The 14,811-nt window shown below is 39.9% G+C and overlaps 1 protein-coding gene across 1 annotated transcript; it reads left to right on the top strand.

The window, feature by feature from the left end:
• jph3a (junctophilin 3a) lies at nt 1-12,651 on the top strand. Its single transcript, XM_026320160.1, has 5 exons — nt 1-382; nt 4,969-5,749; nt 7,078-7,202; nt 9,252-10,492; nt 11,350-12,651. The coding sequence occupies exons 1-5, from the start codon at nt 1-3 to the stop codon at nt 11,428-11,430; spliced, it is 2,610 nt and encodes an 869-aa protein (XP_026175945.1). The 3' UTR covers nt 11,431-12,651.
• Nucleotides 12,652-14,811: the final 2,160 nt, after the last annotated feature.

Below are 14,811 nucleotides of genomic sequence, written 5' to 3' on the forward strand. Positions count from 1 at the left end.
ATGTCCACTGGAGGCAGGTTTGACTTTGATGATGGGGGGTCGTACTGTGGGGGGTGGGAGCAAGGTAAAGCCCATGGCCGAGGTGTCTGCACAGGGCCCCAGGGTCAGGGCGAGTACGCGGGGGCCTGGAGCCATGGCTTTGAGGTCCTCGGTGTGTACACGTGGCCCAGTGGAAATAGTTACCAGGGCACCTGGGCACAGGGCAAACGGCATGGCATTGGAGTGGAAAGCAAGGGTCGCTGGGAGTACAGAGGGGAGTGGACGCAGGGGTTCAAAGGTCGCTATGGGCAGCTGGAGAGCACGGCCAGTGGGGCCCGGTATGAGGGGACGTGGAGCAACGGTTTGCAGGATGGATACGGCACTGAAACCTACTCTGATGGGGGTAAGTGCTAAAGCTTCTTTTCTGCAATGTACATAAAAAAATCTCACCTGTCAGAGCCACGTTACCCTCCCAGTATCTTCTGTGTGCTTTTGTTCTGAAACTAGTTACTAATTTAGAGATCAGATTTAGATGAGATAGAACTGCAAATAAAGTTAAAGAACTACAGACAGAAAGTGGGGTGCCAGTCTTCTCTAACAAGGTACAAAAAACTAAAAACTAAAAGACTATAAAAACAAAACAGCTACAAGCAGACAGAAACAATGTCAGACACAAAACAACCACAAAAGTGAACAAAAACAGACATTCTGGGTGTCTTGCTCCTGTGGAAGAGAGAGACGGGACTTTTACAACCCTGTGCCTGGGGGCCTGGTGTCTCACAATCTGTCCATGTCCACAGGAAGACATTAGGAGGGGGCTAACAGGCAGAAAACACCTTCACACTGACCACTGACAGCAGCCTTTAGAATTAGATTATTCAAAAACAGAAAAAGCAGCTTGTGATTACAAAAGGGAACGTGTTTGTAATACCAGAAATTAAACCATGTTGAAGTCTCATCTCTGCTGTTTGGAAACACACAGGTGTATAAAACACACCTTCACCTCGCTCCCCTCTGATGTCTCCATGGTGACAACAGGCAGCGGGTCAGCATGTCACCAGAGACCATCTCTCTGCTCCGTGATTGGCTCTCTGCTTCTGTCACTCTCTCTTTTTTGTGACTTCAGGGCTTTTAATCTAGGCCGTTTGATAGCCAATGCCCGTACCTCCCACCTCTGAGCACCGCCCAGAACCCGGAAGATGGAGAGTGAGGTCAATAAGTGATGCAGGTGGAATGAAAACACGTTGTGTGTCAGTGCTGCATTAAATGTGGAGGCTGTTTAAAGGGAGGTGGAGGCATTCTTTATTTAAATGTCAGCCAGTCTGAACATTGATGCTACATGCCAATACCTGGCATTTTATCATGTGACTGTAAAATAAAAAAAGTGGGTGAGGAGAACATTAAAAAAATAGAGACTGCGTCACACAACAGCTCTGCTTCTCTCTTCCGCTCACGTGGAAGACCGCCGACGGATGAATATAGCACGCACGAGCTGACACATTTTCCACAACCCAATAAATGTGCAGGACACCGCTATTTTCCATTAAACACACACACACACAGGCCTGTCAACAGAGCAAGTGCTTATTAAAAATGAAACCTTATTACAGGCCACAAATAACCTTGTGCACCTATAGCACAAGACAGTCAGGTTTTGGTTTCAGAACCACGGACAGCTCTTGACCCATAAAACACCAAATTTGTGTTGTAAGACTAGTCAGAAGTAAAAGTCATTTACCACAAATTAAAAATACTCCATTGTATCCAGCATCTTGGTTAAGTAAAGGCATCAATAGCCTCATTATTAAAATGTAATTAAACCATCAAAAGTAAATTCTCCAAACAGTTATTTAAATGAAACCATTTGAGCAGTCTAGAGGAATAACATCTCTCATAGACATTTGACAGCTGACTTAGTCCACAATTAGACATTTTTTATTTTCACAAGGCAAAAAAGCTGGAACCCAATGTGATCACCAAAACTTATTATTTATAAAATAAAGTAAAAAGTAGCATGGTCTTTAACATCTTAAGGAAAATATTTCACACAAGTCAATACACAATTGGCTACCGTCAGAAAATAAAAAGCAAAATACAATGACAAAAACATATATAATACTTTTTAAAACACAAACTTTTAAGACTTCTGGTTCATGGGACCAGTTCCACAAATATTAAAGTCATTAAATATTAAAGTTATAGTTTCTGCAGCCTTAAAAACCTTAGAAAAGGAAAACAGTTGCTAATTAGCTGGATGATAAACAATGGGCTACAAGTCAAAAAGATGAATTTGCTTAGAAAAATGCAGAGGACAACCTGGTAACAGTCTTACTAAAAGGTTTGATTTCAGTACCACAGACAGCGACATGTGTAAGACTGGAAATATATGGTGGAAGACAGCTGTCAAAAAGCTGTTTGTGTACTAATAAACGTGTGCATATTAGTCTACGTGTGCACAGATTATGCTCCACAACTACATACTAATGTTATGCAGTACACAGTATATATATGTGCATCATTATGGAATGCTGTGTTTGCTGTTAAAAATACAAGGCAACCAATGTTATTTACCATTTTTTATAAACAGGAAATTATATAATTCATGTGCCAAAAGATACAAAACTTTAAGTGAAAACAAAGACTTACTAGATGTTTTGTTTTGCCACATTTTAAGGGACTTAACCATATCATCTGAAGTTTATTTTAATGTTTTAAATGTGTGGCCACCTCCTCTATTTTTCCTTTTATATTGCCCTGTGCCCAAGTGCATGACATGCATCAGCAGAATGGTGCTCTGCATGTCTGGTCATTACAACTTAAAACAACAGTACATTTAAAAACAGGCAGCAGCTTAACCATATACAAGATTGTTGAATTGTTATTTAAATTATCTTTGGCATGTCTGTTTTTTCTCAGTGCAGTTCAGCATAATTTCTTTTAAAGCTGCTGACAAATAAAATGTGATAGCCTATGTCCATTGTGGAGCTGTCTCGTGTGAGCATTAGTTCTGTTTGTATTTCATATTTGATACAAAGACAGCAGCTATACTATACTATCTATACTTTTACACTTGAATTCAAGACTTTTCCTTGTAACAGACTATTTCTATACTGTGGTAATGCTGATTTTCCTTCTGACTACTTCTTCCAGCATGGTTGACCCAATTACATGACAGCATGCTGACAGAAAGGTTCACATAGGAAAAAATACAAGAAATAGCTTTAAAAATACGGCAACTTTTGAGATCTTCCATTGATCGATGTCTTATAAGTTATAAGTGTGAAGTTCAGAGCACAACTATTATAAACATGAATGTCACTGACAATTTAATTATATAAGAAGCACAAACCTCAGGATAAGGCAACCTGTAATATTCATAATTGAGAATGTAATAGATCAATTAGTACACAGCAATATGGTCTTTGTCAAAACCAGTCTTGTCTGAGTGCAATTTGAAAAGAGCCACCAAAAATTCAGATTAGGTCCATTTTTAATTCCAACTGAAAATTGCCCATGTCATTGTGACCACACAAATGCAGATTTATGTATTTGATAAAAACTATTTATTCTCCAGTTGATGACCAACTTGAATTTCCTGTTAAAATGATAGTTTGACATTTTGATTAGACAATTAACTTATAAGTTGAAAAAAATTAATGATTAAACTATTGTGATAAACAATCAGTGAGTCACAACCAAAACCTGGAACCTGGAGTGCATAAGGGAAGCATAGTCAGTTGACCTAGACAATGACATGAAGGTTTTGAGGGGGCAGTCATGGCCTAATGTATAGGGAGTCGAGTCGAGTCTCAGGACCGGCAAGAGTGGGGTGGATTGAATAGCCAGCTCTCTTCACACCTCTTGAGGTGAGACCCTTGAGCAAGGCACTGAACCCCCAACTGCAATGGCTGCCCACTGCTCCAGGTGTGTGTGCACTTTGGGTGGGTTTAATGCAGAGTGGAATTTCCCAGTTTGGCATGAATAAAAGTAAGTTCTTAATCTCTAAAAAACGCTCCAACTTTTTCCTGCTGTCCTGGGGTCCTGTAAATGAAAGTGACAAGGCATGACTTGAACAGTGTGCCATCAGGTTTACTGTCCAGAAATCTGAAACCTTTTGTTCTGACCACCTTGGGGATTTGAAGGGAGACTGGAGGGTGTTAGATGTTGAACACTTGCTTTCTGCAGGTTTCTGCAGGGAGCTCTCTGGGTGTCAGTTGCAGTTGATTAATGCCATTGGTGTAGGGAGGAAGATGAGAAGAGGGCATGATATGTGGCTAAAACCAATGGATTTAAATGTTTGTGTTTTACTCTTGATCAAGAAAGATCACAGGGAGGATTTTAGAAAAATCATTATCAAATTACTAGAAGCACAGAAGCACAAAGAACCATGCAGAAAATGATCTAAGGTGTACTAGTATTGCTACCAAACTATCAAGTAATCATTATAAGATTATGTGCAGTATATTGGTAACATATCTATAATTTGGCTTGCTGGGATTTAGTTAAATTTAGATTTTTTTTCTTTTTTTTTTCATTTTTAAAATTGGTTTGGTCTGTTTTTAGTGCCTCAACTGCCATGAGTCGCACATGTTTTGCACTGGTCTCACTAGGCAGAGGTCTGATGTGGTTTGTTCACACTAGAGAAGTCATTTGTGGTGAAATATCTGAGACATTGCTAGTGTTAATGCAAAATTTAAATTTAACTAAGTAACTGTATTTAACGAGTTTAACGAGTAACTGAAAAGTCTGAGGACCATCAAGGTCATTAGAATTCATCCTGTGGAAACCATAAATGCCTGTATTAGATTTCATGGTAATCCAATCCAGTATTTGTTGGGATGCATTATTATTAGGCCAAAGTGAAGGACCAACTAACCAGCAGCACTATCACTAGAGCCCAATGCCATGGCTACAAGCAGAGAAACACTTCCATAAGCCTTTGTCAGATTTCCTCTTCGCACTCTTATTTTGTCTCTGTCTTTATTTCAGGAACCTACCAAGGCCAGTGGTTGGGAGGGATGCGTCATGGCTATGGTGTGCGGCAGAGTGTGCCGTACGGCATGGCGGCCGTCATCCTCTTCCCTCTGCGAACATCCATAAATTCCCTCCGCTCTGAGCACAGCCATGGGCCTCCAGCTGTGCTGGAGGATGGCACTGCCACCACACCCACAGATGGGGTGGTGGCCGGGCTGGCTGGGAGCCCTGTAGGCCGAGGTGGGTTTGCTCTGACAGCTCCAAGTGAAGCTGAACGACAGAGAAAGAGAAAAGGCCGTTTCCGTCAGTCCATCCTGAGTGGTCTAAAGCTTCGACGCTCCGAGTCCAAAAGCTCTCTGGCCAGTCAGCTCAGCAAACAGAGCTCGTTCTGCAGTGAGACTGGCATGAGCACCGTCAGCTCTGCTGCATCTGACATCCACTCTAATGCCAGCGAGACTGAGCAGGGTGCCCCTGTGGATGCCACTGTCACTGAAATGTATGCAGGGGAGTGGCGGACCGACCAGAGGGCCGGCTGGGGCGTGAGTCGGCGCTCAGACGGCCTGCATTATGCAGGTGAATGGGCGGGGAACAAGAGGCATGGATATGGATGCACTACCTTCCCCGATGGCACCAAGGAGGAAGGAAAGTATAAGCAGAATGTGCTGGTGAGTGGAAAACGGAAGAACCTGATTCCACTGAGGGCAAGTAAAATCAGAGAAAAGGTGGACCGAGCTGTTGAAGCTGCTGAGAAGGCTGCAGACATTGCCAAGCAGAAAGCAGAGATTGCCATGTCAAGGTAAGACATTCCCTCCAGCGTATCTTCTCATTCAGCCTTTTACTACCACAATCAGCATCCTACATGCAATCATCATTTTCTGGCAGCAACAGTTTTAGTGAGCTCAGAGGACAAATAACTGAATTTGTGTTTTTGTTGGCAGTGGTATTGCAGGAAAATGTCAAGTACTTCAGAATTTAACATCTGAATCAAAATATATGACAGCTGTGGCTTTGTTGTTAACTTGAATTTAAAACATTGTATACGTAATAGTTAAAGATGCTTTTCTCCAAACTTCAACTTGTATTTTTGCTAAATCCTGTATTTAAGGGGGTTTTTTTGTGTGTATGGAACCACACGTGCTAAAAGACATGGAAACAGTGGTTGAATAGTATTCAGAATACTAATACCAGCACAGGGTAAAAAAACTCAGTACACAGTGTATATGCTTCTAGTTGATTATTACCACTGACTGTAATGAATCCCTGGACTACACCACTACCTGGTGTCGCAACAGAAAAAGTTTGACCAGAGTTTTCAAAATTGAGGAACATAAAATAAAATCTGAAATAGCCTAGATCACAGCTACATTTTGGGGTTTGGGGGTAATTGTGAGTCCTTATCTGAATTTGATTAAATGTATTAACTGTTTAGAGCGAAAACAGGACAGTGACCCTACAGGAACATGGGTGACCCATCCCTGGAATAGGAACAAATTTCTTGGTGGTATATTGGTTTCTAAATCTATAAGGAAACAGTTTGGACTCTTGGTTTTCAATCTTGAACTATGTGTCTTAATATTATAGTGAAAGGGTACTGGAACATGATCAGCAGTGAACGAGTTTGATGTATTTGGTTTATCACCTACTTTACCTCATATTGATTATAAGGAGACTATTTAATTTGGTGATCAAACCTGGGAATAGTTTAGAACAAAATCAGATAATTTAAATTTACACACAAGTACACACGAAGTACACACAAATACTCAGCAATTGGTGGGTTTGTGAATAACTGGTTAAAGACCTTATAATGACAACACTGAAATCATAATTATGAGGTGTGTAAGTAGGATAAAGAGCATATACAGTACATTTGTGTCAATTTTGTACTTAGGTTCAGTACTTGAGTAAATGTACTTACATTTCACCACTGCAAAACAACAAAACAGAAATAAATCAATTAATTACATGCTTAAAAAGAAGCTTTTACAGTTTATGAATCTAACCTTGAGTGACCTAAATGCCTTTCGTGGATGTGATTTTTTTTGTAGAGTTACCGTGAGGATCACGTTTATGTAGAACATTCGAAGCCTGTTTGAATTTAGTGTTTCTACCTGTGCTGTTCAGGACAAGCCACGCTCGTGGGAAGGCAGAGGCAGCTGAAGGAGTGGCGCAAAAGGCCATGGAGGAGTGTCGACTGGCCCGGATAGCTGCCAAAGAGCTCTCTCCCTCTTTCCACATCTATGGGAACGGTGAGTAAACCAGAGAAGTAATGTGTCAAATTTGAATTCTCATAAACTTGCATGTGATAGATGTTTCACTATAAACAAAGTGCCATTTTTGTATCATCAGGTTCACTTCCACAATATAAGGATTATTTACTACTGATACATATGTGTGATATAAAAATAAAACATTTCTATTTTGTGAATCTTTCAAAACCTGCAAATATTTTATAATCAATAGTCTACCAGTGTTGACATTGCTAATAGCCAAAATTAAAATATGGATAATTTAATAATTTCCTATGTAAGCTATCATAACTGGACAGGCCTAGTGGGCAAAGAGCCCCTGTGCCTCTTTGAAATGATTGCTAATATTTCTTCATAGAAAAACAAGCCAGCAGCTACAAAGAGACATGAAACCTGTAAGGTGGCACAAATCTACCACAAAGACACTGTCCATCATCAATGTAGATGCCCCAACAGCTGCTTCAGTCATTGATTAATTGATAGACAGAAAAAATATTTAGAACTCTTTTGATCTTTGATTGTTTTAGTCTTCAGAGGTTCTTCAGATTTTGGATAACTCAAGATAGCTTCTTCACTTTACATAGATTCTGATTTGGAATTGTCTGTTGTTTGATCAAACTTGTCTGATTTATTCAACTTGTTTGTACTTTAATTTATATTGTTTGATATTTTATCAATGGTGACCTGTTCAGGGTGTACCCCTGCCTTTCACCGAAAGAGAACTGGGATAGGCTGCAGCAGATCCCTGTGACCCCGATTAGGAATAAGGTCACAGGGTTGATAGATAGGTAGATAATGGATGAATGGATGGATGGATGATATTTTATCTTTTACATGTTTTATTTTTCTTTTATTCTTCAAATTTGCATTTGAATGTCTTGTTTACTGGTGCCTTTTCTCTTTTTTGCATTATGTAAAGCATTTTGAATTGCCTTGTGTATGAAAATATGTTATACAAATAAACTTGCATTGCCTTGCTTTTTTCAGTGTTTGTTGTAGGTTTCATATTTTCATCTAATACTTTTGGCAGTTGTTTGGTGGACACCTCAGAATCCTGCACATTGACTTTGCAACTTGCCTCACAATCTGACTAGTTACAATGATTTGTAATTACCCATAATATAGTACCTAGAATTATTAATTCATTAAACTCACAGGTCAGACAGTATTGTACATGAAACAACATGGTTAAAATAAACAGTTGATTGACAAAGGAAGGCAAATTGGTTTAAATTGGTTTTGCATTTATTAGGTCTATAGCATCTTCCATAGGCTAACAGTTCATTATATGTGCAGTAATCAATATTTTAATATATTGACTATATTAATATATTGACTTCTAATATATTAACTTTAAAGTTATCCACTAACATGGTCGTTATTAGTTTACATAATAATCCTATATGAAATGTGAAAATGAACATAACTGCATTACAAAAGTAATGGCTTTATACAGTACTATAATTCATCATCTCTAACATAATTTTATGCTTCAGTAAGAAATAACTTGCATAGAGAGAGACGTCAAACATACTAATACTTTTCCTTCAATACCGGACATTTTTCCTTTGTAGCTCATTTATGTTTCAGTCTGTTGCATTTCTTTCTTTATGCAATTCAGATTTGATAATAATAATAAAATAATAAAATAATTTTATTGACAGATTACTATCCATTTTTTTGTTACAGTTGCTACTTTAAAATCAGCCTAAAGCATGTTTACATATTTGATCTTTTACAGACTATGAAAAATATTTAAACTTCAAAGATGTGGGTTTATAGTGTGTACTAGGCTCAGTGTTTTGATCTCATAATAAACACCAAACTACAGAGGATTGACTTTTGAGAATTCAAACTAAGTATACTCATTTTCCTTAAGACAACAGTAATTTTCTGTAAAAGGTTGAGTCTGTATTCAGCTTTTCACTCCTTTTGTTACTCTGCATGTTAATCATACTGACACACACACACACACTGTCTGGTCTGATGGATTTGCTGTGAATTGGTGCCAAATCACTTCACTGGTGCTTTTCTCCAACTGTTTTTTAGGGCTTGAATGTCAGAGGCCCAAACACCAGGATGCCAAGGACAAAGACCATGAGGTCATCTCCACAGAAACAGACAGTCCTGAGCTGTGCACTCCGGACACCACGCCGCCTGTAATAACACCCGATCTCAGCCCTGTGCTGAGTGTACCCACCTCACCACCACACAGCCCGCCCAAGCACGCCCATCGCTCCAGAAATGCTTGCTTCATGCGCCAGACTGCCGTGGATGATCAGGGCGGGGCTGAGATCCAGGTGCTTGTGGAGGGTCGCGGGATGGATCTGCTGAGGGGAGGGGCTAACAAGTGGACTGAAGACACATATGCAGACCGAGGATGCAGCAGCCGCTCCACCACACCCTCCCTTTTGGAGGAGCAGGAGGGCCACATCAATGGCCACGAGCAAACTCCTTTGTCCAACCACAAACCACGGGAGAAATCCTTATCCAATCACAAGTCCCGGGAGTACTCTTCCTCCTATAGAGCGTGCCACTCCCTGTCCAACCAAAAGCCCTCTAAGCATGCCTCATCCAATCATAAGTCAAGGGAGTACTCATCCTCCAATCACAAAACATGGGATCATTCTTCCACCAATCACAAGGCCTGCGAGCATGCCTCTTCCAGCTACAAGCCGCAGGTGCACATTTTATCCAATCACAAAGCCTTGGAACATAACATGTCCAATCACAAGACTGAGCATGCTTCTTCCAATCACAAGTCCCAAGATTATAGCTCCTCTAATCACAACCCAAAGGACCACGTCTCTTCTAGTTACAACCCTCGAGAGCATGTCTATTCCAACCACCATCCAAAGCAGCACAACCCCTCTAACCACAAGGTTAACGAGCATGCTGTAATTGACCAAAGGCTAGATGGTCTCACTGGGGGCTGGACTGCTGATAGCACCCTTAGGTGGAGTCCTGCCCACTCACGCCTCACAGAGCAGGATGAGGAGAAGATGAATGACTATACGGTTGACATGAGGCTTCAGTGTCCAGACCCACAGACATCTCGGGGGCTGAACCAGGAGTCTCCAGCCCCCAAAAACAACAGGCTGCGATCTCGAGGCCTTCGGCCAGTCAGAGAAGGATCCATGGACTCAGTGCAGATGCTGGACAACCTGAATGTGGGGGCGGAGTTAGAGGAGTGGCCTCTGCACAGGGACCTCACCCTCTCCCCAGCCCTAAGGTCTCAGCCCATCACTCTGGAGCAGGAAGGAGAGCATCTCACCCTCAAATCAAACTCAGTGAGTCTTTGAGAGATAATGCCTGTTTACTCCCTTTATATGTTTGCTGGACCAGAATCAGTATTTCTGTTTCTATGAACAGCAAAGTGGTGAGTATGACTTGACACTGACGTTTTACCTAATTAGCTGTGCAAGACATCAAGTTAATATTGAAGAAATTTTGAGTTTCTATGGACAGGGGAATTGAGACTTAAAGCCTTTTTGCCATGTCTTTTTCATTTGCTCCATAGACAATATCAGATGACAGCTGGTCGCCTGGATGTACATGAAAGTCTCCTGGTTGAATACAATACAAAAGATGAACTACTGTGATTTTTTAACTCAAGGGTTCAAGTCTGAGTAGATACTGTATATCGTAAAGGGAAATGATAACTATGCCACCTAAGGTGAACTTTAAGTTTGAAACATCTAATTACTGACCTGAAAATTTGTGAACACTTTTAGAACACTAATCATGTAATTTGTAGCTTAAATTAATATTTTCAGTTTTCTCAGAAATCCAATCTTTAACTTTCACTCGCATTTACTGTCAACCTAACAGAATTTCAAGCTCTGGGACTGACTGAACTGGGAAAACTTTATGCTGATCCAAATGTGATTCACTAATATTATCTGTGGGGGAAAATGAAAAGGACAATTGGGGACACACAAAATAATTAATCTCACATTACATCACAAAAACTAAAGCTCTGAGAATATTAATGACTACACATAAACACCTATAACACTTTAAGATGGTACATCTCAAGGAACAGAAATACAGAGGCAATACGGTAAATTATCAACTCTAGAAAATCAAGCTTTATTGTTTGCAATAACTGGACTAATTTTTTCTTTTCTGCTCCCTTGTCTCCTAGGGCTCCAGCTCTATTCTGGTGGTTATGGTCATTTTACTCAATATTGGAGTAGCCATTCTTTTCATTCACTTCTTTATTTAAGCATATACAGGTATGATCTACCAAGACATTGATAACTACGGTATATTATATTATTACTTATTGAGATGGACATTCTGTCTACTCGACTGGAGCACGCAGCCCAAGTGACAGACACAGCAGAGTATTTCTGTTGTTGCTACTGGACTTTTCACCTCTGTTGAAGCCCATTTCAGTTTCTCTGAGAACACTTCCTTTTCAAATGTTTATTTTTAGCTTGCAACCATAAACAAAGAAGGTTATAGTATTAGAGTCACAGGAAAGAAAAGAGTGCAGCTTTAAACTAGAGTGGTATCTCAGGACACACATGCATGGGTGTCCATTACCTACTGTTAAGAGGACTAAAGATGGCACAGACAGTTCTGCCCATTTTCCACCACCCTAGACAAAAATATAACAACCCTTGTTTCTTGATTGTCATGAGAAACATGCTAACCAAAAGCATGACACACACACTCCATCCTAAACCCCGCAGACAATAATCCTGCTTTATCTTTTAACCCTTTCCCCTCTCAGTCCAGTCCACCAGTCTCTAACCCCTCGCACTATGCGCTATAAACAGAACTATGCTGCAAGAGTAGATCCATTTTAAAGGGCTCTGTCATTATCCTTTTCTTTTTTCCATTACCGTCTACACACACAACTGTTGCATGAGGCTGTGGTCTTGAAAGTGCATTTTCTATCCCTTTAACATCACCAATCTGTCATCATTTGTACACAATCCATCGGGATTATCACTTCTTCTCACCACACCTGTCAGAAATCACTTTACATCCAAATTACAGAACCTGACTGAATCAGATTCACATTTGATTTGTGAATCAAATGTCAGTCCCATACAAACACACACATTTCCCACTCCAAGACATATAAACACATTTAACTGCTGACATACTAAGGAGGATTCAGCCTTGCCCTTTGTACAGCCTTGAGACTGTTATGTTATAACCACTAATTCTACTATATATGTATATGTGTCATTATTATTCAGATTTGTTACTTTTTGCAGTTTGCAAGACAGAGAGAATGCAGAGTGCCTCGTATTTATTCATTTTACAACCAAAATTTATTTATCCTCGACCCCAGATAAAAAACCCCATGTGGGCAGGCTAAGAGGAGACTATTGACCTTCAACATTAAGAAAGGTGACCCTCCCCTCCCACACAAATTTTCCTCTTCACCCTGAAATGGCATGCGCTGTTTTCTTTCTCTCTCTCTCTCTCTTTCTCTCTCCCTCTCTCTCTCCATGTCCCCCTTTTGGACCAGTCAAAAGGGAAAATCTGGGTTTCTACAGTGTCATTTCCAGACACTTTTTGGGCTGGATGAGATTTTTTTTCCAGCATGTTTGTTTAGCCTGCTCAATCTGGTGTCAGTTTGTGAGTTTCTCCCTCTTGTCTCTTTTATCAAGCAACACAAGGCTACGTGAGACATGGAGAGCAGTGTAAAATAAACGCTAGCTTTTAACTCTCAGTGGATACTGAAATGTCCTGAGTTTATGAATGATATAAAAAGAAACTCTCTGCTACTGTATGTTTTATACTTCGCACCCAGTGGCATCATCATGTTGTGACATCATTGCATGCCCGAGCATGCTCTTTCTTACTCTTTGGTTTATGAGGTTGTTTCAAAGTTAATGTGGAGAAAATAATGAAATGTTTGAAATTAATGAGTTTGGTGTCATTATTTCTGATTTATCAAATGATTCAAATTATGATGGAGAAAACTACAGCTATCGCTATCAGTGCTGCACAGGGTTGAGAGATCTATCAAAATGTCTTATGTCCAATGGTGGAAGACGTACACAAATCTTTTATTTAAGAAAACGTAGCATGCATACTTCCACCCTACTATAAGCAAATATTGTACTTTTTACTGCAGTACACTCATTAACTTCAGTTACCAGATTCAGTGTTATTATAGTGCAATGCACCTTTTTGTACAGAGTGAGTCCAAAATATAATCAAATGATAGGTTATAGTATATGATAAGATGGGAAGGTGGCTGCAAGTGGAGTTGCAACATCAAATTGATGTACACAGTAACGCATCAGTAATTATAATCCAAATATATATTATTCAAAACTAAGCAATTCTGTATAACAAAGTATATTTTGAAGCTAATACCGTTCACGGTAATTCTACATGTTGAACAAAAGTTACGTTTCTTTTTTGCAATAGGTCACAACCCAGGAGGGTGAGAACAACTGCTTTAGTCTGTAGTAATGCATTGCAAATTAGAAGGTTAAATGTAACTGGGTAAACCTGCATATATATATATATATATATATATATATACATATATCAATCTGAAACACAGATGTCCTTCCTCTGCAGACTTTGTGTCTCCACAACAACACTTTATTTCCTTCTATTGCACCTGACAGACAAAAATCATTATTCCTACAGCCTTTGGCTTGTCACATGGACACCCACAAATACTGTACTTTTTCAAACTGCTAACGCTTCTTCATGCTTCTTGGCACAACAGGCTTTTGATGACAGTTTTTGCAAGTTTCTGCAAATATATTTTTTCCCAACAAAAAGGTCTAATACCATTTTAAATTGCTGTTCATTCTGCTCTAAAATAAAGCTATGGTGGAGAGCTACTCTATCCATCCATCCATTATCCCTTATTCCTAACCAGGGTCCCAGGGATCTGCTGGAGCCTATCCCAGCTCTCTCTGGGTGAAAGGCAGGGGTCCACCCTGGACAGGTCCCCAGTCCATCACAGGGCCACATAGAGACCAACAACCTCACACACTCACACTCACTCCTATGGGCAATTTAGAGTCACCAATCAACCTGACATACATGTTTTTGGACTGTGGGAGGAAACCAGAGTACCTGGAGAAAACCCACGCAAGCACAGGGAGAACATGCAAACTCCACACAGAAAGGCCCCTGATGGGTTTCAAACCAGGAACCTTCTTGCTGTGAGGCAACAGTGCTAACCACTAATCCACTGCCCATTCTGGGAAACTATTCATTATAAATTCAATTTGTTAAAGTTCATTAACAGAAGTTGGAAAATGACATTGCTTATTATATAGACCTTGAAGAAATACTGTACATATAAAATTATTCCATTTTTAAACCATTCTGTGGCCATAAATAATATACTGAACCGATTCAACATTGGGTAGCCCATTAGTGAGGTCCAACAGGCAATAAGACCTGGGTCACTGTATTTCCCTTTATCCTGTGGTTGAGGTCATGGCACTAGGCCAAAGATTTCTGAAAAGACATGTATTTAACCGGCTATAATATTAAACTCTTATGTCATTTTCATTTTGAAAACCCAATATCCTCTGCTCATTAGCTGGATGGTTTCTTAAGTCAAACAGAATGAAAAATTCCACCTGTGAGTGGAATTATTTTATAATCC

The sequence above is a fragment of the Mastacembelus armatus genome, chromosome 3 (assembly GCF_900324485.2).
Source record: "Mastacembelus armatus chromosome 3, fMasArm1.2, whole genome shotgun sequence".
Lineage (NCBI taxonomy): Eukaryota > Metazoa > Chordata > Actinopteri > Synbranchiformes > Mastacembelidae > Mastacembelus > Mastacembelus armatus.